The 22155-nt window shown below is 46.1% G+C and overlaps 1 protein-coding gene across 2 annotated transcripts; it reads right to left on the bottom strand.

The window, feature by feature from the left end:
- Positions 1 to 313: 313 nt before the first annotated feature.
- Positions 314 to 21988, bottom strand: PROSER1 (proline and serine rich 1). Of its 2 annotated transcripts, XM_036904919.2 has the most exons (14): positions 21843 to 21912; positions 18894 to 18959; positions 18075 to 18166; positions 16724 to 16792; positions 14605 to 14699; positions 13490 to 13583; positions 11590 to 11700; positions 10256 to 10339; positions 9038 to 9116; positions 8352 to 8447; positions 6460 to 6504; positions 2786 to 4136; positions 2214 to 2364; positions 314 to 1668 (listed from the first exon to the last, which is right to left on the bottom strand). In XM_036904919.2, the coding sequence occupies exons 4-14, from the start codon at positions 16739 to 16741 to the stop codon at positions 1546 to 1548; spliced, it is 2247 nt and encodes a 748-aa protein (XP_036760814.2). In that variant the 5' UTR covers positions 16742 to 16792; positions 18075 to 18166; positions 18894 to 18959; positions 21843 to 21912; the 3' UTR covers positions 314 to 1545. The 2 variants fall into 2 exon arrangements, with proteins under 2 accessions (XP_036760814.2, XP_036760811.2); XM_036904916.2 differs by lacking the exon at positions 18075 to 18166 and having other exon boundaries at positions 21843 to 21988.
- Between the last annotated feature and the right edge of the window lie 167 nt (positions 21989 to 22155).

Here is a 22155-nt window from a genome sequence, read left to right as displayed (position 1 = left end):
GCACAGATGAGCAATACAATGTAATGTTTGAAAGTTTTATGAGTTAGACTTAGAAAGAGCCGATGACAATGTCCAGCAACTGCCATCAGATTAACTACGAGGTTACACTCTGTGTTTGAGGGCAATTAAAGGCAAAACAGTCTATTTTGAAGTGCTAGCTATAACTTACACAGAAGAAGTAGTTAAAGAAATAAGCCATTGGTAGCATATAGCACTTCAAGCAAATTAGGGCAAAAATGTTCTATAATTTAGCTCTAGCACATACAAAAAAATTAAAAGGCTTATCCAATAATTTAATAAAACACATATAAAGTATTTGTCATATCAATAAAGTTTATTTTAAAAAACTGTTAAAAACTAACCTTACAGGAATATTTATTAATATACTTAAAAAGTTTGTTTTGCATGTTGAAGGAAAATACATTAACATCATCTCCCAGACACCATCTTTATAAAAGTAAACCTTTCGATGCTGAAATGTGCCACAGCACATTCTACAGCTACACTTTTGATCGCAGGATTGGAAACCATTCTCCCTACTTCCCCATCCCCCAAATGTGGCTGTTACCATACTAAGTTAGTAACATTCAATCATATTACATCACCGCAGATCCCTCAGTAGAGTACACACTGCATATTTACTGACATAGCAAGTCTTCTCTAGTTGCGTCACATATTTATTTCAGATAAGCATTTGATTTTAAGTACAAGTAGAAATACTACATCCCACAATTGTAAACATTCACCAAGAGCTTCCAGAGTATGAGTAATAGAGGTGCCCCAGGAGTCAGTCAAATGTTGCTCACTCAATCTGGATACGGCTGAGATTAAGAAGTCAGTTTTGAAGGCAAATTCTCACCAGCCTTACTTGTATTTCTATAAGAAAGTAGTTGTGGATATGTATTTTTTTAGTCGAAAACACCTGAAAGTCACTCTAAAGACTGTATTAAGCACCATTTTCACTTACCTGAAATATATTGGGTTAAATTCTGCAGTATATGCATGATTATTGTCAGAAATTAAAAATAACTGTGGGCCTCAAGCCCCTTGTGTGGTTACATATGAGCACGGAGTTCCAGTGACACTAACAGGAACCACGCACGCACACCCAGGGCAGTAACCCCCCAGGGTCACATGCAACCCCCAAGTCTGAGGCACAACCATTACTTCTGTCAGTGGGTGCTATCCAAGCAGATTTAAGGCTGTATTCGGCTATAAAAAGTTCAACCTCCTCTTTAGTTAGGTTTTTCCTACATAGATCACATGGACGACTCAAAATTTCATATGGTGGGAGGTGAAGTCCCCAAACACTTTTTAAATACTACCCTCCATAGCATTTATTATCAGTATATTTACATAAGGGAGTGTCCAAACCTAAAACCACTAAAAAAAAAAAAAAAATGCAACCACGTTTTCCCCATTTCCCAGGATCATCCTTATTCTCGGTCTCTGACTTCTGCACAGCCTCACAGCTGCCGGAGTGCTCACGGTGGTCCTTGGGCAATTGGGAGGTTGCTTCAAAAGGTTACACGACGGAAAATACATTCACTGCCACCCACTTTGGGACAGGCTTGGCTGCAAAGAAAATGGTGTGGCCGGCGTTGAAGGGTAACTAGGAAACCCATCGGGCTGGGCTGGATAGCTTTCCAGAGCTGAAGCTGAATGGACCTGGTAGAAGGGAAAACGTGAAGCTTAGCAGTGAATATGCCATATTCCACCGGCCTGCAGTCACCCTGCCCAGGCCGTGCCGCGGGCACTGGGAATAGCAATGAAACAAAATCTGTCAGGCCTCATAAGTCTGCTCAGTTTCCAGAAAATTTTAAGAAATGTTCAAACTTCTTTAGATGGTAGAGGTGCATCAAAATGCCATTGAAATATTTAATGCTCTTTCAAAAAGAGTTCACGAGTTTTTAAGGAAATTTTCTTGAATTGTCCATTATTTTAGCTTAAACCATAGGTGACAAAGCTAACATTTAATGATCATATATAACTCGAAACGAAAACAATTCATACAGGTGAATATACTCCACCACCTTCTTAAGGAAACAAGAAGAATTTGCAGACTCGGGGAGAACGAATCACCAAACGTCCAGACATTCGCCTACGAGCCATTTTTTGCCCGCGCTGGGGCACCGCTCTCGGCGTGTGAGGTCATCACCGGAGGAGCTGCTGTTACCTGGTGCCGTTTTCTACGCCAGACTCGGCCCGCTCACCTGCTGTAACAGCGCCGACCGCGCGGTGGCGCTGTGCTGTGATTCCTGCAGCGACGCCTGCGCAGGAGTCTGCGAAAAGCCCGGGACGCCCGGGAGGGACAGGAGGCCTGGGAACACAGCACTGCCCGCCGCGTGCAGCCCCGACGACAAGCTGCGGTGACAGAGGAACAGGTCAGCAGGCAGATAAAATGTAAAAGCTCTTCTTGTGTTTTTGTCAAAAAGCACCTTAAGATGTCAAGACAAAACACACTCGGAACCTCTCTGTTGGAAGGAACCATAGAAGTGAGCTGCTCACTGACATAAAACTTCCTATCATGAAGCATATTTTTCTGAATTCAGCTAAGTCTACGTGTTGCATGTAATACTTTTTGCTGGCTCGTAACCAAGATAAATTGCCAAAACCAAATCCTAAAATTATCTTTGCCAGCACGAATATTTCATGCATTTATCTGCACACAGCTGAAGAGCTAGAAAACATTTCTGGATCCCCACGTTCCAGCCCAGAGTCGGACGCGTCCCCGGCCAGCACGACGGGGGGCGCACCCGGGCCCGCGCCCACGCCGGCCGCCTACCCCGCCTGCGCGACGAGCGCCGAGTTGAAGCTGGAGCTGAAGGCCGACGCGAAGCCCGGGAGGACGGGGGCCGGCGACGCGGCCGAGGCGGCACCAGCCAGTGACGTGACGGCCGCCGTGGACGGCGCCTGCAGCCCCGGGAACGCGGGCAGCGCGGACGCGACGCCCGGGGCACTGGAGGCAGGGAAGCCGGCGTAGGACGCGCTCGAGGGCGGCAGCGGGCCCTGGGCGCCGGGAAAGAGCGAGGGCACGGCCGCGGGCAGGCCGAGGGCGAAGGCGGCCGCCGACACGGGCGCCGAGGCGGGGAGGCCGGGGAGCACGGCAGCTGCGGCGCTGGGCTGCGGGCCGGACGCGGGCGCGGCAGCGACGGAGGAGGAGGTGGCCAGGGACGGGGCGCTGGGCAGCGGGAAGCCGCCGGCCAGGGCCGTGAAGGGCGGCAGCGCGGGGAACGCGGGCGCGAGCGGCGCGGAGCCCTGCGGGCTGGGGGCGCCCAGGCCCGGCCGCGCCAGGGCGGCGTTGAGGCAGGGCGGCAGGCCGAGGGGCGCCGCCGTGCCCGCGAGCCGGCCCAGGGCCCCCGCCAGCCCCGCAGCGCCCGCCGGGCCCCGGAAGGCCGAGGGCGTGGGGCTCGTGGGCTCCGTTTTGACCCTGATGGGGCCCGCGGCCGGGCCGGCAGAGGCGCGTGGGTCCGGGGTGCTTGGCGGCGCCACCGCGGGGCCGCAGCTCGCCGGCCCGGGCGCAGGCGGGGCAGGCGGCGTGGAGGTGGCGGCCGCGGGCGACGGCAGTCCCGGGAAGGCGGCGACGCTCTGCAGGGCGTAGCACCTACTCGGGGCCGCAGCCGGGGGCTCCAGGGGTGGCAGGGCGGCCGTGGCCCGCAGGCCAGCGTCGCCGGGCGCGAGGAGGCCCTTGAGCGCGGACAGCAGCGGGCTCCCGACCCCGAGCGCGCAGGCGGTGGGGCCTGGGCCACAGGCGCCCACGGCGGGGGTCGGACTGGCCGCGGCCTGCGTGGCGGGCGCCGAGGGCACGGGGCCACCGCCAAAGGCCGGTGACAGCGAGGCACCACCGGGGTTGCTGGTGGGCGCGGCGGGGGCCGCGAAGGGCAGGCCGGCGAAGGCGGCGGGGGCGAACGCCTCGCTGGGGGGCGCGGGGCGCGGGGCGGCGGGGCCGGCCGGGGCCCTGATGACCGACGGGCTCGGTGGCGGCGGCGGCTGGGCGGCCGGGACCTGCCCCGGGAATGTGGGGAGCACGACGCCCGCCGCCTTGGCCGGAGAAGGCGCAGCGATGGGGGTCGCAGCCGGGGTCGAAGGGTTCGATCCATGCGGAGAGAAGATCTGACTTGCTGGGGTGGAAAACGCTGTGGGAGCAAAAGAGGCAAGAATGTATCATATCTGAAATGTCAAATTTTAACCCAAAATAATACAGAGTAAGTTTTGTGATATTTAACAAACATCAAAGAAAATCTATGCATGACTTGCTGGGTGCATCACCCTGGAGGTCACTGCAGGTCTCGGACCCAGGTGTCTTCCTCCGAGCCCTGCTCGGAATCGCCCTCCGACTCACAGCGACAAAGACTAGGGAGGTCAGCAAATACTTTCCTGTCATTTTCCCATTTTTAAAAATTCAAAGAACTCCCTTTAACGGTGGTTAGGCAGGGCCTTCGCCCCTACAAGAGCTCCCAGTAGGCGAGGCCGAGGAGGGCGGAAGGTCAGGGGGTGCAGAGGAGTCAGCGTAAGGGAATGCTTAGGGGAACGGGCTGCACACATCATCTTCCCGGTGGCAAGGTCAACCCACAGAGTGGCGACAAAGCACCCTGGCAGGCGGGCACGGGTGCTGGAAGGCCGTGTAGGGCCCTACGAGGAGAGGGACGTCCCGAACGCTCTTACAGGGCGGATGACTCGCGTTAGTACTCCGCGGGAAGAAGTGGTTTGAAGGAATTAAAGGTAACGTCAGCACACCAATGCTAACCACAGTCAAAACAAATGTGCCAAAACATAGTTTACATCAACATTGGCTGGGAAAATTTTGAGAATTCACCATTCTATTTAACTACGTGTTGAGGACCATGTAATTAGTGGCAGATCACAAGGTAAAATAAAGCTGTTGCACAGTCTTATTTATAGTGGCCTCTACTAGAGATCTTTTCATGTAATAAATCAAAAGCCATGTACTGTATGAATCAGTGCTTGCAGTTAAAATACAACAAAGCAAACACAGATGCCAAACCCCAAAGACACCCCATGCTAAGTTACTTTCCTGCGTCTGATTTGGTTGTTGACCAAAACTACTCGTCAGACCCTGTGCTAAGAACTTGACAGCCGTCATTCCATTTGTCCTCATAGACCCCTTTGAGACAGAACTAACACCCCCATTTTATAGATGGGCAATCAGAGGCTTGGTATGATGAAGCAACTTGTTAAAAGATCATGTAGCGAGAAAGTGGTGTTCAAAGGGTACAAGATTTCCATTATGCAAGGTGACTGAGCCCCAGAGACCTGCTCTGCAACACTGCGCCCACAGTTAACAAGACTGTGCTATGTACTCAGAAATCTGTGAGGAGGGCACCTCTGAGAGAGCTTTCACCACATTAATAATAAAATAATTCACACAGTCGTGCTATGGAGTAGTGGGACCAAGATTTGAACCCAGCTCTGTAAGACCCATGTTTTCAACCACTGTACTAGGTTGTTTTTATTTTTGTTTCTTAACGTGGTTCAAAAAGGAAAAAAAAAATCTTTCTGCCAACACAACATAGCACAGGAAAAGAGGTGTGCTATCCCTGATGGGGCACCGATGATACTGCCATTCCCCCAAACACAGCTCTGTTAATGAGGCTGAGCACAGAGGCTGAGGTCTCCTTAACCTTCTTTCAGTAAACGTTAACTGACCTGTTCAAAGGCACAAAGCTGGTGGTGCCAGACCAGCAGAGTCCATGTCCTGACATCTCACTCTCGGTTCTTTCCTCTCCACTCGGCCGCCTCCTTTAGAAACTACCAGCTACAGAGCATTGTCTCGGCACCACTCCCAGGGAATGGAATTCTGCTACCGAGACTCCTCACCAGTTGTCCCCCGGACCAGATTCCGGTGCTACGTTGCTACAGAACCGGTCCCAGGGCTTGTCTCCGGGAGGGCACCTCCTTCGGGACCACACACATCCTCAGCCAGGGGCAGGTGCTGCCACCTGCCGGCTCCCGCAGGCAGCCTCCCCTTCGCTTCTCCGCCCCGTGTCCTGCCTCGGCAGCCCTTCTATTGTTAGCTTATGCTGCCCTAATGCTCACGGAAATGAGTAAATCTGACACGGATTTGCCAAAAAGGGTTTCATCACCCTATGTGTCTACATTAAAAAGGAAGTTAGCCTTCCGACGCCACATGATGCGATATGAATGTGGGCCTAATGCCACACGGCACTCAGATTACACTGCAGGCTTCACAAATAGGATACAAAGGCACATGGTGAATTTTAAATCCAGTTACTATACACATTTCATGCTGTGTGTATAAAATATACCACTATTAATCCACTTTTATCAAGTATTGATTAGCTAAATTCTTTAACTAGGAACTTTCCCCAAAGCATAAAGATTCTGAATACACTCAATTCAAACTGTTCTTGGTGAAAAACAGAGCAGACAACTAGGACAGACATCAATCAATCATCTCTGATCAGATTTGGGACTTACTTTGATTCTGTGTAGGTTTTGACTGACTGGAAAGGTCTTCAGTTTCTATATGAAAATAAATACATAAAAGTCAATTTCAAGAGTGAATAAAATTATTCACCACCACAATAATCAAATACTGGGGTTTATAAAAAGAAAAACCCATAATATGTATGTATATTATATTAGGGAAAACAGTGTATGCCTATGGGGAAAAAAGGAAATGAACAAAAATCATGGTAGTAACTATACGAAGATTGATAGGTTTATGAGCAAAGAACTTCTATGAAGAAAACTACAAAATCTTCTTTAAAGAGAGAAAATAAGGCCTGGGGGCAACAACTACATCTTGATGTGATACAAGGATGATTGAACAGTAAGACTTAGTATCACAGAAATGCTAGTTCTCTCAAAGTTCCTGTGTATACATAAATTCAACTGTTAAATTACATAAAATGATCTTAAAGTTCAGGTAGAAGAATAAATTTCCAAAAACATGTAAGAAAAATATGAAAATACAGTGAGATTGAAAGCTAGTCTCATCAGCTCTCAGAACACACTATGTATCTGCTAATCAAATCGCTATGGTCTCATCATAACATACAGCAACTAATTTGGAACAGAACAAAGAACCAAGAACTAGAGCCACATGTGCGTATGAAAACTGAAGATACACGTGGTATTTCAAATCAGTGAGGAAAATAGTAAGTGGTGCTGGCACAACTGGCTACCCTCTGGGAAAAAGTTAAGATGAACTTCTATTTCACCCTTATATGAAAATAAATTCCAGACGGAGCGGGAGACTTGCGACACCTAGGTCACCTGGACTACCTGGGCTAAGAAGATCTGAACTAAGTAGCACAGCTTCAACTTTTCTTTCATGGCCTCTATTTGTCGATGCAAAAATCGAAAACTCTCCAAACAGTACCATAAATAAGGCAAGAAATAGAATGATGAATTTGGGAAAATGCGGTCATCTGAGTGACTCAGCTGCAAACAGAGTCACTCTGGCTAGTGAGAGAGTGAGAATTTATTCAACACCACTGAGTGACTTGACGCTCTAGGAAAGGCAGAGAACAAAAATCAAGCTGTATCCATACAACCCAACCCATACACAAACATAATGGCAAGTGAATTAAAAGCTATGCATCAAAAAAGAATCACTATAAAAGTAATTAGAGATATAGGTGATATTTCATACTGTTGGGTTGGGGAGTTCCTAAGCAAGACCTAAAACTCAGAAGAGTGAAATAAACAGTATGGGATCGAAGTAAAAGTTAAACTCTTATAAAAGACACACAAATGAACATGTAGGCTAACTCAGCTTTATCAGATTGGCAAAAGTTAGAACACGTTCATGATACCCCGTGTTGAATGGGTGTGAAGAAACTGTTTGCTCACAGTCACTGGCAGGTATAAACCAGTAAGGCCTTCTTGGAGAACAGTTTGGCAATACACAGGAACAAATTTATACTTAGCGCATCCCATGTTCCTAACCAACCCAAAGAAAAAGATTAAACTGGAAAGTGCTGGGCAAAGAGTTTCAGCCCTTCGGGGCCCCTTACAAGCCTTCCCTCCCCATGTGACCTGCTTTGGGTAAGTCAGTCACACCTTCCTGTGGCCTGTCAGTCCCCTGCTCCTAAGGAACGGTCCTTGGCGCTACGCCTGCTCACGATCATCTAAGTGGGCCCGGCTGCTCCCAGGGCACTGCCATGTGGTGCACACACCTCCGTCAGGCCCCTGAGACTGTACCCCCTCTGCCAGGACATCCCATGCCAGACAGCCGTCCCCTCCAAGGGCACATCTGCGTATGAATGTCATCTACTTCTACACTTTTCAGTGGTATTAATACTTATTTAATTTCAACAATGAAGTTACTAATTTTAACATGTTAAATAATAACATGACTTTACCTGTTCCTACTGGATTAGGAGTATATGGAGGCGGAGGGGGGATACCTGGAGCTGTGGCGCTGGCTAGCGGTACGAGACCCGCATTGTTGTAAGCACCTAAAGTAAAAACAGAAAAAAATACGAATTCAGCATCATTCTGTGGCCAGCTGCTCAAACTACTAACATGCTGCCTAATTTATTTTTAAGACACTGTTACATGAGAGAGTTGCCTTTACATGGAGGCGTGGACAGAGGGTTAGGTGAAAGCTGAGACCAGACAGGACGCCCACAGGTCCCTATTTCCCAGCACACGCTCCGTCTAGGCATAAGCTCACTGAATGCACGGCAGGTCAACCCGCCATACTTACACTACTCGTCTCTTCTGTCAAACACACATCCTTGACCTTTTTAAGTTAAATGCATTAATAATGCCTTTGAATGCTAATTACCAAGAAGGGATTCGAGAGGATTTACTGAAGTAAAAACCCACAATAATAATGATTAAAAATAATCTATAATTAATGTATCAAAAGGAGAATATTCTAAATCACTCAGCTGCACTGTTGCAGTGGCTATGGGCAAAAGTAAACTCATCAAGCGTATGTCCTAAGTGCCCCAGATTTCCCAAGCACATATACTAACATTTACTTTCAACTAATAAATAAAGAGCAAAAAGAAAAAAGCACAAAAATAAAAGAACCCCTTACTTGGTGCGATGGTTGCATGTGGCCGGCACGGAGGTATTGGGTAAGGAACAGGCTTATGCGGGTTGTACGTTGAAGGCGGCTAGATGAAGGGGAAAGTACAGTGAGAAGAAAGCCAAGGAGGAGGCTCCTGGCAAAACAAAGCACAGCCTTGTCTTTCCAAATATCCAGTCCTGAGAGGCTTTATACAAATGCCCCAGCACATCAAATGCCCCTGGACTTCTGCTGCACAGATGACAGACCTGCCTCAGCGTTAACAAACGTGGGTCCAAGTCAGTTCCAGGAGAGCCTCCCAAAGGCTGCTGTGGAGGTGCTTACTTTTTATTTCACTATTAAATCATCCCCAGTGAAGGCTCAGCGCTTACCTTAAATACAACTCCTCTCTGACCCAGCCTAGGTCATCCCAGAATCCCTGTCTCCTCCTATGCAACACACACACGAAACCCACTGGGTCTGCTCATCAGCCACCCAGGAAGCTCCCACACCCTCCCGAAGGCATTAGGAATTCCTCTCATTGTTGTACCCCCCTGCTCCTTCTGGCAGAGAAAAGCACTGTTATCTAGCATCCCAGTGACTCCAGTAGAATGCGGGCTTGAAGCACGAAGGCAGTATTCTAGTCTTTGCATTTGAAATTGACAAGTCTCTTATTTTTTAGGTGACTGAACTTATATGAGTAACAAAAGCATTCCAGGAACTGGTCTCTGGAGAACTGGAGGCATCTGAGGCCACATGCTGCTCCCGGGAGGTGAAAGGGCAGGAGGGCAAGGCAGCCGTGTGGACGGCTCCAGCCATCAAAGCCAGCGACCCTCCAAGCACAGGGCTGCCTTCTGTCCATCTCACATTCCAGCCAATCGCTGACGCCTCTCCCTTGAACACTCACTCAGCCTCCCAGCAACATTCCTGTGTCACTAACACTAGTACTAATTTGGCTAAACCACAACCTTAGGTAAAGTGACCTGCCCACACTCTGCACATCTGAGTGGACAGCTGACTGTGGCTGGAGAGAAAGGAAAAGCAATTTGACTTGTCTCACTTTAAAACAAAGCATTAAACCTCAAAAGGGCCCTTAGCACAGGTAACTAACTACACTGTATTTCCCCAGGCCATTCACTTTTCTGGAGGTTTTAGTATGATTTAACCTTCAAAACACAAAGTGGAATTTATGCTTTGCACTGATAGAAGGCTGCATGTCAGGGTTTCGTCATGGTTTTGTGAACATACTGGTTTGGACGGTCCAAGAATGCGTGCTGCTATGCCCTTTCCTTCATTGGTACACTCTTCACCATCTTTTTTCAGAGGAGTTCCCTATTTAAAATACAAAGGGAGAAAGATAATTGAGACTTAAAAAAAAACCCAAAAAAACCCAAAGCAAAAACAAAACAAACACCCCCTGTATTACATACTGAGGAGAGAGACTTAACCCAGCAGGAGTTTGAGGACTCGGCTCCCTGACCCAGTCTTGCCCTGGCCCCGCTGCCCCAGACCCCCGGAGCATGTCCAGGGGCCCTCAGAGGTGGGCGTGCGGCACAGAGGCGTCAGAAGGGCAGGGTGAACGTGTGCTCTCATTTCTTCACGTCCACACTAGAAGCACTCAGAAATGGACCTCCAAGGCTACAGTACATAAAGTGCCCAAAGAATCAAAAGGAATGTACTGCAGTAGAAAACTGGTAACAAAAACGGCATTCTCCGTAAGCATTAAGGACAATAGTTTAAATTGCACAAAGGCATGAGACCTCATTCGAGAAATGGCCGTACTGATGCCCACGGCTAACGCCTGAGAGACGACGCAGCTCCCGCTCGCCTTCCGGACTACCTGCTCCGGCGGAGGCGGCTGCCCTGCCAGGAGGCACCGGAGCAGCAGGACGGGGAGGTCCTCACGCAGAGGAGCCGGGAGCCCTGCCAACAGGCAGCCTGGCGAGACCCCGCGGAGGCCAGGCCTTCAGACGACCGTGGCCTCGTGAGGAGCCTGAGCCAGGACCCAGCTGGGCCGCTCCCGGAGTCCTGACGCACACACACTGCGTGACAACTGCGTGACACACTGTTTATTGTTTTGATCCACTAAGTTTTAGGGTTACTGTTACACCACAGTCAGAATGTATGATTCTTTGAAAAAGTTACTGTACAAGTAAGATTGGGGAACACTGACTGGTGAGACATTACTTCCGGATTTCTCAGAGCCTGTACTAGGCAAAGCGATGCTCCAGGAAGGAAACATTGGAGTTTCCCAAACACACTTAACTGTGAAACTGTCTGAGGAAAACTAATAATATTGAGAGATGCTCCCTTACTAAATGTGAACCAGTGTTTCTAAAATATTTGGAAAAACAAAACAGAACAAAATCATCTCCTTCTGTTTGGCATGTTCTTCTGTACATTTTACACAAATACTTCGATTTCAATCAGTGGTGAATCCACGAATTAAGTTGCTAACAGAATAAAATTCCTTTCCTTTGTAGAAGCATCATCAACTGGCATTTTCTTTGAACATCTTAACTATGCTACATTTCATATTTAGCCACAAGAAGTTCCACATACGGCCATAAAAGTGTGCTTACCGGGAAAATTCCATTTATGCGACTCGGTTTCCCTTTGGGATACGGGTTTCCTGGGATGGTTCCACAAGAAGATATCATGGCATGAGGAGCTTTGCAGCCCCCCTTGAAAGCCTGAAACATAAAAAAGAAGAGGGTGGTGAAAAAAAAACCCATCAAATTCATCAAGTACCGTGGACATTAGGAAGACCTGCTAAAACAGGGAACAAACAGCAGTGTTCATACGTTGGCACCTAGGGTGGTGGTGAACGCGACCACAGTCAACAGACTCTGACCAAGTGCAGAGTCACCGCGTTAAAAATGGTACCGTATGACCGTCTGATGCCACGGTAGGCCACTGTACAAAGTCAGCCACACAATGGATTCTGTAAACTGTGCAAAAAAGCCTGTTTACTACTTAATGTCCCATTTCTCCAAGACCAAGGAATAACACTATCCAACTCCCCCGACACAAGGCCCATGCCACAGGCAGGGCAAGGAGCACACAGAGATGGAGGAGACGCGGCCTCTGCTCTGGGGAAACGTACAGCCTCATGGAGGAAACACTAGTATCTTGTGGAAAAAGCAGGGTTCACCTGGGTACCCAGTGGTCCACACCACGCTCCACGACTAAGGGCTACACGGGGGGACGGACTTTGGTCTAGCTTATATGCTACTTCATCCCCGGCTTCTAAAATGGAGCCGCACACACACTGAGTCAGTGTGCAATAAATATCAAATGAATGAAAAACGCTGTATTAAAACATACAGTCCCATAAATCTATATTGAATTACAGGAATATCAATTTATGCATATATAACTATATTTTACAGGTATGTATGGTGTATATTTTGTTTTACAGGTACATTGGTTTCATAAGTTCATTCACAGCATACAATTAACTATATAATTCAGCCCCCTACTAAACACTCCAACCCTAAAAATTATCTCAATTTTTGCTATTATAAATAGTACCAGGGTAAATTTTATATGAATTTGTATATTCTATTTTTTCCCTTAGAATAAATTCCTAGAAATACAATTTTGGGGTCAGAAGGTGTAAACACCTTGAAGGTCCTTCAGGACTGCCCTCCAGAGAAGCTGTTCTCAGTCCCACCGACCTGACGGCCTGGCCCACGAAGAGCGCAGGTCGCGTTACCTCGGAGAAGGCGAGTGACCCGACCAGATGCTTCATGAGCAGAGCGGTAAGCGCGAAGCCCTCAGGCTCTTAGGGGACAAAACCAATGAGGCCATTAACGCAAAGGGACGTGGGCTCAGACTTTGCTTCTGCTGCAGCGGCCCGGACGGAGGCCGAGTTGCTGCCCCTCCCTGCAGTCAGGGAGGGGCTGAGGACTGAGCGAGGGGGCTGCCAGGCCCTCAGAGAGCAGCCTGCGTCTTCCTCAAGGAGGTGCCTAGTTACTAATCATGTTTCCAGCCATCATGACCCTAAGCAATAACTATCTCAGATGACAGGCCGAGTTTTCCAGGCTTGGGCAAGTACTGCTTCTCCCACTTAGAGATTTTAAATCAATACACTGGAATTTTGCTTAATATTCATCTCGTATGAATTTGATTAACACAGGCCTAAGGACAAAGCAAATTTAAAAAGTCAAGTTCCTAAATACTTAAGTGGAAGACGAAGCCTGGAGCCAGGGCAAAGCTAACCAGGGGCAGGGAGCAAACACCCCCTGAGGCTCCAGGGGGTGGCCCGCAGGCTCCCACGCCCAGCCCCACTTCGTGGCCCAGCCCCCTTCGCCCAGCGGGTTCTCCCCACGGCCATCAGAGATGCCGTTCTTGGCCCTTCACACCGCAGCAGTCAGGCTACTCGTCGGAGGAGGCATGGGCACAGGGTGAGTAGTTTCTCTTCACCAGCATTCAGAAAAACCCACACACCATTTACACAGCGACCTTGAAAAAAATCACCTGTTCGAGGACTCTCTTGCACCGTTTCTTCTCAGACATGTTTATCCTGAATAAATCTTCAATGGGACGGGAATTCTGTACATCAACAATGTTTCTACCAAAGAAATACGATTTAGCTTTTAAGAACCTGGACATACAGAGGCCAACAGCCTTTGCTCACCACACAAATACCCCTGAGTAAACGTTGCCCTGTGACCCAGGGAGAGAGGTGTTGATTATTTATTTTTAATAATGTAAGTAACATGTTTATATAAAGAGTAAATATAATGACTGAACTGAGGTTTGTCTGGTTCCCTGGAAGTCACCAAGTAATACTATAAATAGAAACCACTATTTTGAGATGCTTGAGCAAATATACCCTGTCTTGAGTGGCAGGAGAGCCATGGCAACAGAACACACACCTGAGTGTCACATGTGTAAAAATCATGGTTCATCTAAAAGTGAAGTCTTACCTTGTGCTTTATTTTAATTTTGTGTGTTGGACATCTGCAAATATATAGGGGACACAAAAATGCCTGTGGTATAAATAAAACAGCAGCTCACAGCCTTTTCTACTATGCAGAGAAGGTCCCTTTCTCCTCTGAGCTCACGTTCATTAGGACCATTTGCCAAACGCTGCACTCAGTGTAGCAGGTAAAAAATCAAGCGAGCACTTAAAATCTCACAGTGTTTTAAGTTTGCATACCCTACTAAGTAGGTGAGATCCTGATTTTTATAACTGAGGAACATATAACTGAGAAAGAATAAGTACATAGTAAACCAGAAAAATATGTTGACAGAATGTTGGCAGAACCTGCCTGTTAAGTCCTATGGCCTCGCCAATGTGCCTTTCAAGTTATTCAGGGGAGGGAGGCAGAGCAGGTCATCAAAGGGCAGATGAATCAAAGCAAATAACTGATCTCAGTGAGCCCCATTATTGAGCCCCTGTAAGCTATGACCATGTGTAGTAAGTATGCTAGACACTGAGATGTAAGAATTCATCTCTGCCCTTTCACAGATTTTATCAATTCCACTGACTAATGTAATTCTGCCACACCACCACACACTGATGAGTTAAAAGACATTTAAAGAGTCTTCTGAATTTTCTCCAATGAAATAAAAAAGAAAATACTTACGAAGCTAACAGTTCTAGAGCAACTAGTTTGTCTTTACTAAAGGTAAAGCAGTTGAGTATATTGACCACTTCTGCTGGGTGAACAGCCACCATTTTCTGTCAATACAAAAAATAATTTTACTTTCAACATGAGAAACTGTCATGCCAGAAACTCTCTGTTTTGGGGGCGGCACAATGAATGTTCTCGATATTAATACTGGATGTGAAACTGCTTACTCAAAAGTCAGTTCTGCCAAGCATGGTAATGGGCCTAGGCGCTTTCTGTGTGACCATCACGACGAACATCTAAGTTCTCCTGTGTGCTCTTTATTGGTCCGCATTTCTCCATGTGTTCATTCACAGAAAAAAAATTCCATGGACTACTTCATTCAGAGAAAAAGGGGGCCTTTAAAAATATGGGAGCCAATTGTTTGAGAGTTAAGAAAACTCATATTCCCAGAGAGAGTGCTGGGCCTGCGGCAATCCACACTTCCTGAAGCGAGGCCCAGGCATTGAACAGAGTTCTCAGAAAGGGCCCGAGGGCCATGTCATCAGGGAGAAGATGGGCTCAACAGGTTTCTTTGCTGAAGAAGTCTTCTGTTACGGTGCGCTGTGACACTCCGAGATTACGTGGAATGTTACAGAACTTACTTGACTAGGGGACCTTAATTTCTGAAGATTTGGCCCATTTATAGATTTTTGTTAACAGATGTTAACAGTGGAAGAAATTCAAAAGCAAAGTTAATGTAAGATCGGTTAGAATCAATACCCAACAGATTCTGAAAATCTGGAGCAGTGGCTTTCAAACACTCTTACTCACACACCAACAGAAGAACTGGTAATACTAGATATACCCTTTTGCATATTTTTAAACTGACATCTAAAAATTTTACCTGAAGTTTAAATAGTCCCTTACATATAAATTTGTATTTGTAAAAACTTTGGAACTACTGACTTAAGCTCATTTATAAAACATCTATTATGTCACCTAATTGTCAAAGTCAATCTTGAGTGTGAAAACATTCAATCAAATCAGATTTACTCTGTCAGGAAAAGTCAGATTTAACATAATTCGAATAAATGCACTAAGCTGCCTGTGCTATAGCCACCTCCCCGCCGAGCTTTAGTCCTCAGGTAGGTGGACAGGCAAGCAGGCCTCAGAGCTCGGTCGTGACGTGGTTCTCTTGATAGTTCCATCGGCACTTCCCACAGAAGCTCTCTGCCTCCCTGTCCCTCTCCAGGCACTGTAGTGTCTCCTGGGTCCTTGGGGAAAGATATTCACCCCCGGGTGATGGGTGGATAGGTGAGATAACCCTTTTGTTTAGGGTGGATAGGTGAGATAACCCTTTTGTTTAGGGTGGATAGGTGAGATAACCCTTTTGTTTAAAAGTAGAAAAAAAGCAATTGTTAAGGAGAAGCACTAACAGACCCAGATACTTTCTCAGGCAAACGCCTAGGGCGTTAAGGACCTGCAGACTCCCTTAGAACCATCCATGCCTGGCGCTCCCTAGAAAACCTTCCTGCACAGCCAGCTCCTGTTCAGCTGACATGCTTTGTTAATCTGGGCTCTGGAGCTGCACTGTCCCTGTAGTAGCCACGGGCATATGTGCCTGTTTAAATTAAATTTATATAACATTAGAAATACAGCTACACAGGCAGTTTCAGTGCTCAGAAGCCCCATGTGGCCAGTGGTTCCCATACTGGATTACGGATTAAAATATTTCCATCGCCCCTGACAGTTTATTGGGACAGTGCTGGTCTAAAGAATGTAAGTAAAAACCTTCTGACTATTCTTGTGAGACCCAGTACAGGAGGGTAAGGACACCCAAAACAGAAGCGGGTGCCTAACAACACCGAAGCATTCAAATCCTATACTTAACATGTCTAGGAGCACTTCTTTTTCAACCTGTCATTTAGGACACTACGGTGTCGAATTTAATAGTACAGGTACATACAATTAAAATTTCCAGTTTGGGAAGCTTTAATTTTTTTTTGACAGCTATTCTGAATAACCAAAGTATAAAAAAATTCAGTGTCATGTTTTTCTAATGCAAACAAATTACAACTTGAGATGAATTATGGAAAACCAGAGAACTCAAAATACTTAAATTCTACATTCTGAGGAAAAATAAGTCACTTACATGCTGTAATGCTTTCATTGCCTTCAACTGAGGCTCGGCCCAGGAAAAATATCTCAGTAAATCAACCACCTAAAAGCAAAGGACCAGTTTACTTTAATGACGTATTTGCCAACACTTCTCCAAGATTTCAGTACCTTGAGTAACTAATCAAGATGGACTGTGGGCCCAAGTGACAAGGGATGCGCAGGGCACCAGAGGGCAGACTGTACTTGTACAGTAGCCATGCGCAGCCACGTAAACTGAAATCAAATAAGAAGTCCAGTTCCCTCCTCGCACAAGCCACAGTTTAGTGGCTCAGCGGCCATATAAAGCCAGCAGCGGGCTGACTGCAGCGTGCAGATGGAGAACGTCTCCATCACCGCAGAAAGCCTTGGACAGCACTGGTCTAGAAAGGAGCAGAAGGTACAGGGAAAGAATGTGCTGAAGAAGAGGAAGACCAGAGAAGCACTGGATGGAGACACGTCCGCTTCGGCAGACGAAGCCGTCTCATGAATGGGGCCTGTGAAACTTTAGGAGAGACTGACGGTTTCAATCAATCACAAAAGGGTGTTCAGCGTATGGCTTAGGGTAGGTCTACAAATTCCTACGTGTGGTACATACATTCACACCATGGATCTATTCCCTGAAAATAGGAGTGGCCGTGACTCACACCGCTCCAGCAGCCTCCGAGCGGGAGATTATTTTGAGAGCACAGCCAGCCAGCTCTCTTCCACCAGCAGTGAACTTCACCACTGCTAGAGAACTTTACACGCATGAGGGAAATAGTGCGAGAGCTCGCAGGAGGTGAGCAGGGCGCCAAGAGCACACGACCGAAGCCTGTGTGTGTCCCCATCGTGCTGGTTCACTGCCCCCAAGGACGCCCCAGACGAAAACAATGCCTCAGGAGCTGCGGTGAGTTCCTAAAAATGTGTTAAGGTTTCACTTATTCTACAAAGCAAAATGAATGCTAGAAACTGTGGCGTGGCATATGAAGAAGAAAAAGATACATAAGTAGCAAAAAGCATTAGGCGTATTTCCTAGATAATTCAGCAAGAATGTACGTCCTCACTTTTATGGGAATGATGTTCTTACCTTTACAAACTATCATGTCTGATTTAGGAAGAAAAATCTCAAAACAGTGAGTGGGCTTAGAAGGTCATGCTCAGAGAGCAGCTTAATAAAGGTCTGAATGACTTTAGCAAAGTGGAATAACCATGAAAGCAAGTTTTCTACAAAATTTCACATATACACACACACATGAAAAAGAAGGAAAAAAGAAGCTATTAGCGATGAGAGATTATAAATATTTTCAAGACATTTAAATTACACATAAGGTGATTTTGAGAAGTAATGGGACAGCAGAAAAACACACCACGGAGGCAGCAGTGACCAGAAGTGGCTCCCAGGGGTTTAGAGGCAGAACTTCACTGGCTTAATGCTGTCCCGGCTTCAAGTTTTCAAAGTCTTGAGAAATAGAGGGAAAGTCGGGAGGTTTTACTAATTCCACCTATAGACTCATCCCTTGTCTACCTTAACCACATTCCTACTTTTCTCAGAACTGCTCTCCAGGCATTCATTTCTATTTCTGCCCCTATTTCTCTATCAAGAATTTTCAGAAATCCAGCCTCTGCGTATGTGTATATGTACATACCTATTTTTTTTAATTAGCAACTCTCCCTAAAGTTGGATGGAAGTTTTCACTGAACTACCATGCTTAAAAGAGTTCTCTGGCAGTTACAGAAACAGCTTATTAGACACTGTATTTTCTTATTGCTAAAATGTTACTTTATATGAGAACATATTTCATCATCTGTTCAAGTTTTCTTTTATAATATGTAGTGAATTTTGCAATTAGTGGCTTATAAATCCTGTACAAATTTGGGTTCATTTACAAGTTACATCACAAGTTTACAAATCTGATACAGTGCCCAGATGAAGAAACACTTTGAACTGGTTTTTTTTGGACTCAGCATTTTAAAGTCATGTAACATGTGATGTTGTGGTGAAAGTGCGTCTGTTTATTACATACCCAAACTATAAGTTCCATCAGGTTTCCTACCAAAACTGAAAGCTTCTAAAGTTCCTGAAACAGCAATGAAGAGCTATTCTGAACTTGGCCAGCAAGTAAACAGACATTAATCAGAGTATCAGTGCAAAAAGAAAAGAAAGATTTGCTTAAACAGAGAAATACCTGCTCACTAGAGAAATATCCATGCACATATTCGATTGCTTTTAATTTGTATTCTGTCAAAACAGCCTAAAAATAGAAAAACAGTGTTAATACGTATCAGCAGAACAGTAATATGCACATCTGAAAACCACCCACACTGCAGCCCCCTCTTCAGCCCTGACACAGAAAGGAAGCTAGTCACTGATGGGATGGACGTTTTACTGCGCCAGGTTCCGCGCTGCAAGGGGATGCCCTCAGACAGCCTTCCTGCTCACTTCTACAAAGAAAGGGAACAGAACTGTGACAGGTAAGATTGGACTCTACACACAGAATTCCTATAAATGTAATAAAAGTTCCACAACATCCCAAGTTCAACCAGATTATCATTTTTAAGAAGATCAAATGTATCAGACATTACTCATTCGCCAGACAATTATTTACTGAACATCTATTATGTGCTAAGTGATACAAGAAATGACTAAGACAGGGTCTGGTCAAGGCTGTCAGTATTTCAGAGGAATATGAGAATGCAAAGAACCAGAGGGCCCTGAATCCAATCCAGGTGCCTGCCACTAACTGGCAGTGTGGCCTTTGAGAGGCATTTTAATCACCCATGAGTGCCCTCCATAAAAGGGAACACCAGTCACTACCCACATCAGAGTTACTGTGAGGATTTAAACAGTCAATAGATCTGACATACAGATATTCATTAAGTGATGGCCCTTTCCTCAGATGGCATCTACCAAGGGGCAGCTCAGAGGGAAGTCCAGTGGCTGTGACGCAGCGCTATCTGGGGCCGACTGAAATCACAGCTGCCCTCCCTCCAACTGGGTGCCAGGCTTAGCATGGAAAACCAACTCTCATCATTTGGTAACTACTGATCAACCACATTATCTACTACAAATCAACGAATCCCTTTGCTTTTAAAAACACTAGGGGGTTGATTATCACTATTGGACACAGTTAAAATCATGTATTTGTACCAAATTTTGAATTGTGTTGATATCAAGTCGTGTCTCGATTCTCTCATCAGTGCCTGAGAGGCCTGGCTCTACCCCTAGGCACCACGGCACAGCATCCTGTGATCAGAGGGCCGGAGTCAGAATATGCACCCTTCCCACCCGGCCGCTGGTAAACTTAGTTCACTAGCTAACCTCACAGAGACTGGGTTACCAGCTGTAAAATGAGGATAGTACCTACACCTCACAGGTTGTTAGGAGGATCAAATCAAATAAAGCAAGGAGAAAGTGCTTAGAACAGGCACAAACCAGTAAATGCTCAGTAATTAATGGCTATTATTACTCCGTTTGAAAAGCAAATTCAACATTGTCTTCTCCCCCCGTTTTTCCCCTTTCCTATTTCTTTCCCTAGTGTCTACATGCATGCTTTTGCTTCAAAAAATGACAATAGTGACAGCCAACATTACCTATGGTGACATTCAGGAGATTATCTGGTTAACACTGAGTCATACTTACCAGTCGGAGAGCAATATCTAACCAACAGTAATTCTCATATTTAGATATGCCTGTATTTTTATCCCATTTTAATAGACTAAGACAATGTTGATGCATCTAATTATTTGGCAAAGACAGCAAGAGATATACTTTGATTGCAGACCACAAGTAAGGCCTTAAGTTGCTATCTTGTGTGAATATGATTTTCATGTTTGGGAAATTTCCTATTCTCCTCATTAGTATTTATTATGTGATCTTTTCACCACTTAGAGGGGGAGAGAATATGCAAACTGACACCCCATAGCTTCCAAAAGCAGAAATCTGCTGGTCTACCTGCACATACACAGTATTTTCTCATAAGTTAGGTATCAGCTCATGAGCAAATTGTGGCAAATTCTAAATACAGAGCTAGCAAGCTGACATTTTACTGCAAGTCTTAATAGGACAAACAAGGCTTGCAAAGCAGAAATTTTGTTCAGAAAAGGACATTCACTATCATCAAATATATAAACTTAACCTAACGTGAATTTGGGGTTGGGGGAGACGCTATAAAGGATGAAGAAAAACATTCACTTTATAGAAAAGAAAAACAAGTTTGCTTTATAGAGAATGAAGAAATACAGCGCGTTGGCAGGCGATTTTATTAATAATTTCACAAGCTGAAATAATAAGCGCTGGAACAACGTAGCAAATCTTTCCGCGTCAGTCAAGGGTCTTACAGGTAGGGATGTGGCAGGACAATGCCCGGAAGCTCTAACCAAAGGCCCAAGCTTAGCGCGAGAGCTGTGCGGTGCGGTGCACCACTTCCAAATCGGTCACTCCTAGTTCTGCTCTAGAGGTGCTGTAAATCAAGGCTACACTCCAAAAACTTTTTTGCTGTCTGGTTGATTCTGACAGGCAGGCTACACTTAGGAGCCTCGAAAAGAAGCAAAAAGTTGGAAAACAGATGAAGAAAATTTTGAAATTCAAGTTACTGAAGCCCATTCCTAAATACTTGATTTTAAACTTAATGCCACACTTTTCGGCAGGACACTAACTTGTTCTCCGACTCAGGCAACAAATACGGTCTGCCTGTCCTCAGCTGCGAAACACCTGCCAGAACCACCACCATTAAGGAAACTGTACCTATTCCCTGTAGTTCTCAGTCATCTCCCGTTAACTGAAAGATGAGGAAATCAGTTCAGAAACATTTAAGTCCCTTATCCAAAAGTACACGGCTATTAAAGGTTGGCAGAGCCGACTTCGGAATCGAGGACTCTCTCAATGCAATTTCCAGGATACCGCCTGACTGTACATTTAACCTAACGTGCGAATGTAAGTTTGGCGTTAATGTGATTTAGTTTCTGTTGGTATCGTGAAATAAATCAAGATGCAAGGTCCTGCACTGAAAATTCCAACCAACTTGGCCATCCCCAAACCCGCATGTGCACAACACGCGCGCAGGCCCCCAAAGAGAGGACACGGCGGGCATGCGTAGCTCGTGGAGCGCTCTATCTAAAGAATTCCGTGTAATTACCTTTCTGATTTCATCCAGCACCGTTTCAAAGGACTTTTTGTCCATCTTGACTACGGTCTTGGCGTGACTTAATGGCGGTACTTTCAGTTACAAAGCGCTCATCCCTGGTCTGCTCCGGTAGTGAAAATGCTTATGGCTGAGTAAGACGACTCCAGGAGCAGGAGAGAGGATGCGAAGAGGTAGAAAGGACGTCAAACTCAGCAAAAATGTCTAAAAATGGAGACTTATAAAACTTTTTATTAAAAACAAGGCCTGTCTGGCTTCCCCGGCTGCTCGAAACGGCGCTGCAGCTCACCCCGGGGAGGGACCGGGT

Source organism: Manis pentadactyla, chromosome 2 (genome assembly GCF_030020395.1).
Source record: "Manis pentadactyla isolate mManPen7 chromosome 2, mManPen7.hap1, whole genome shotgun sequence".
NCBI classification, from domain to species: domain Eukaryota; kingdom Metazoa; phylum Chordata; class Mammalia; order Pholidota; family Manidae; genus Manis; species Manis pentadactyla.
Note: the sequence above shows the minus strand (reverse complement) of the source record. Positions and strands in the feature narration are given on the sequence as shown.

Excerpts from the sequence above, each read along its gene's own strand:
- PROSER1 (XM_036904916.2), bottom strand. The coding sequence starts at position 21,887 with ATGGACAAAAAGTCCTTTGAAACGGTGCTGGATGAAATCAGAAAG. Across the intron at positions 14,700-16,723 it reads CAATGAAAGCATTACAGCAT|AAAATGGTGGCTGTTCACCC; the intron begins GTAAGTGACTTA and ends TTGTATTGACAG. Across the intron at positions 6,505-8,351 it reads TCCTAATCCAGTAGGAACAG|AAACTGAAGACCTTTCCAGT; the intron begins GTAAAGTCATGT and ends ATTTTCATATAG.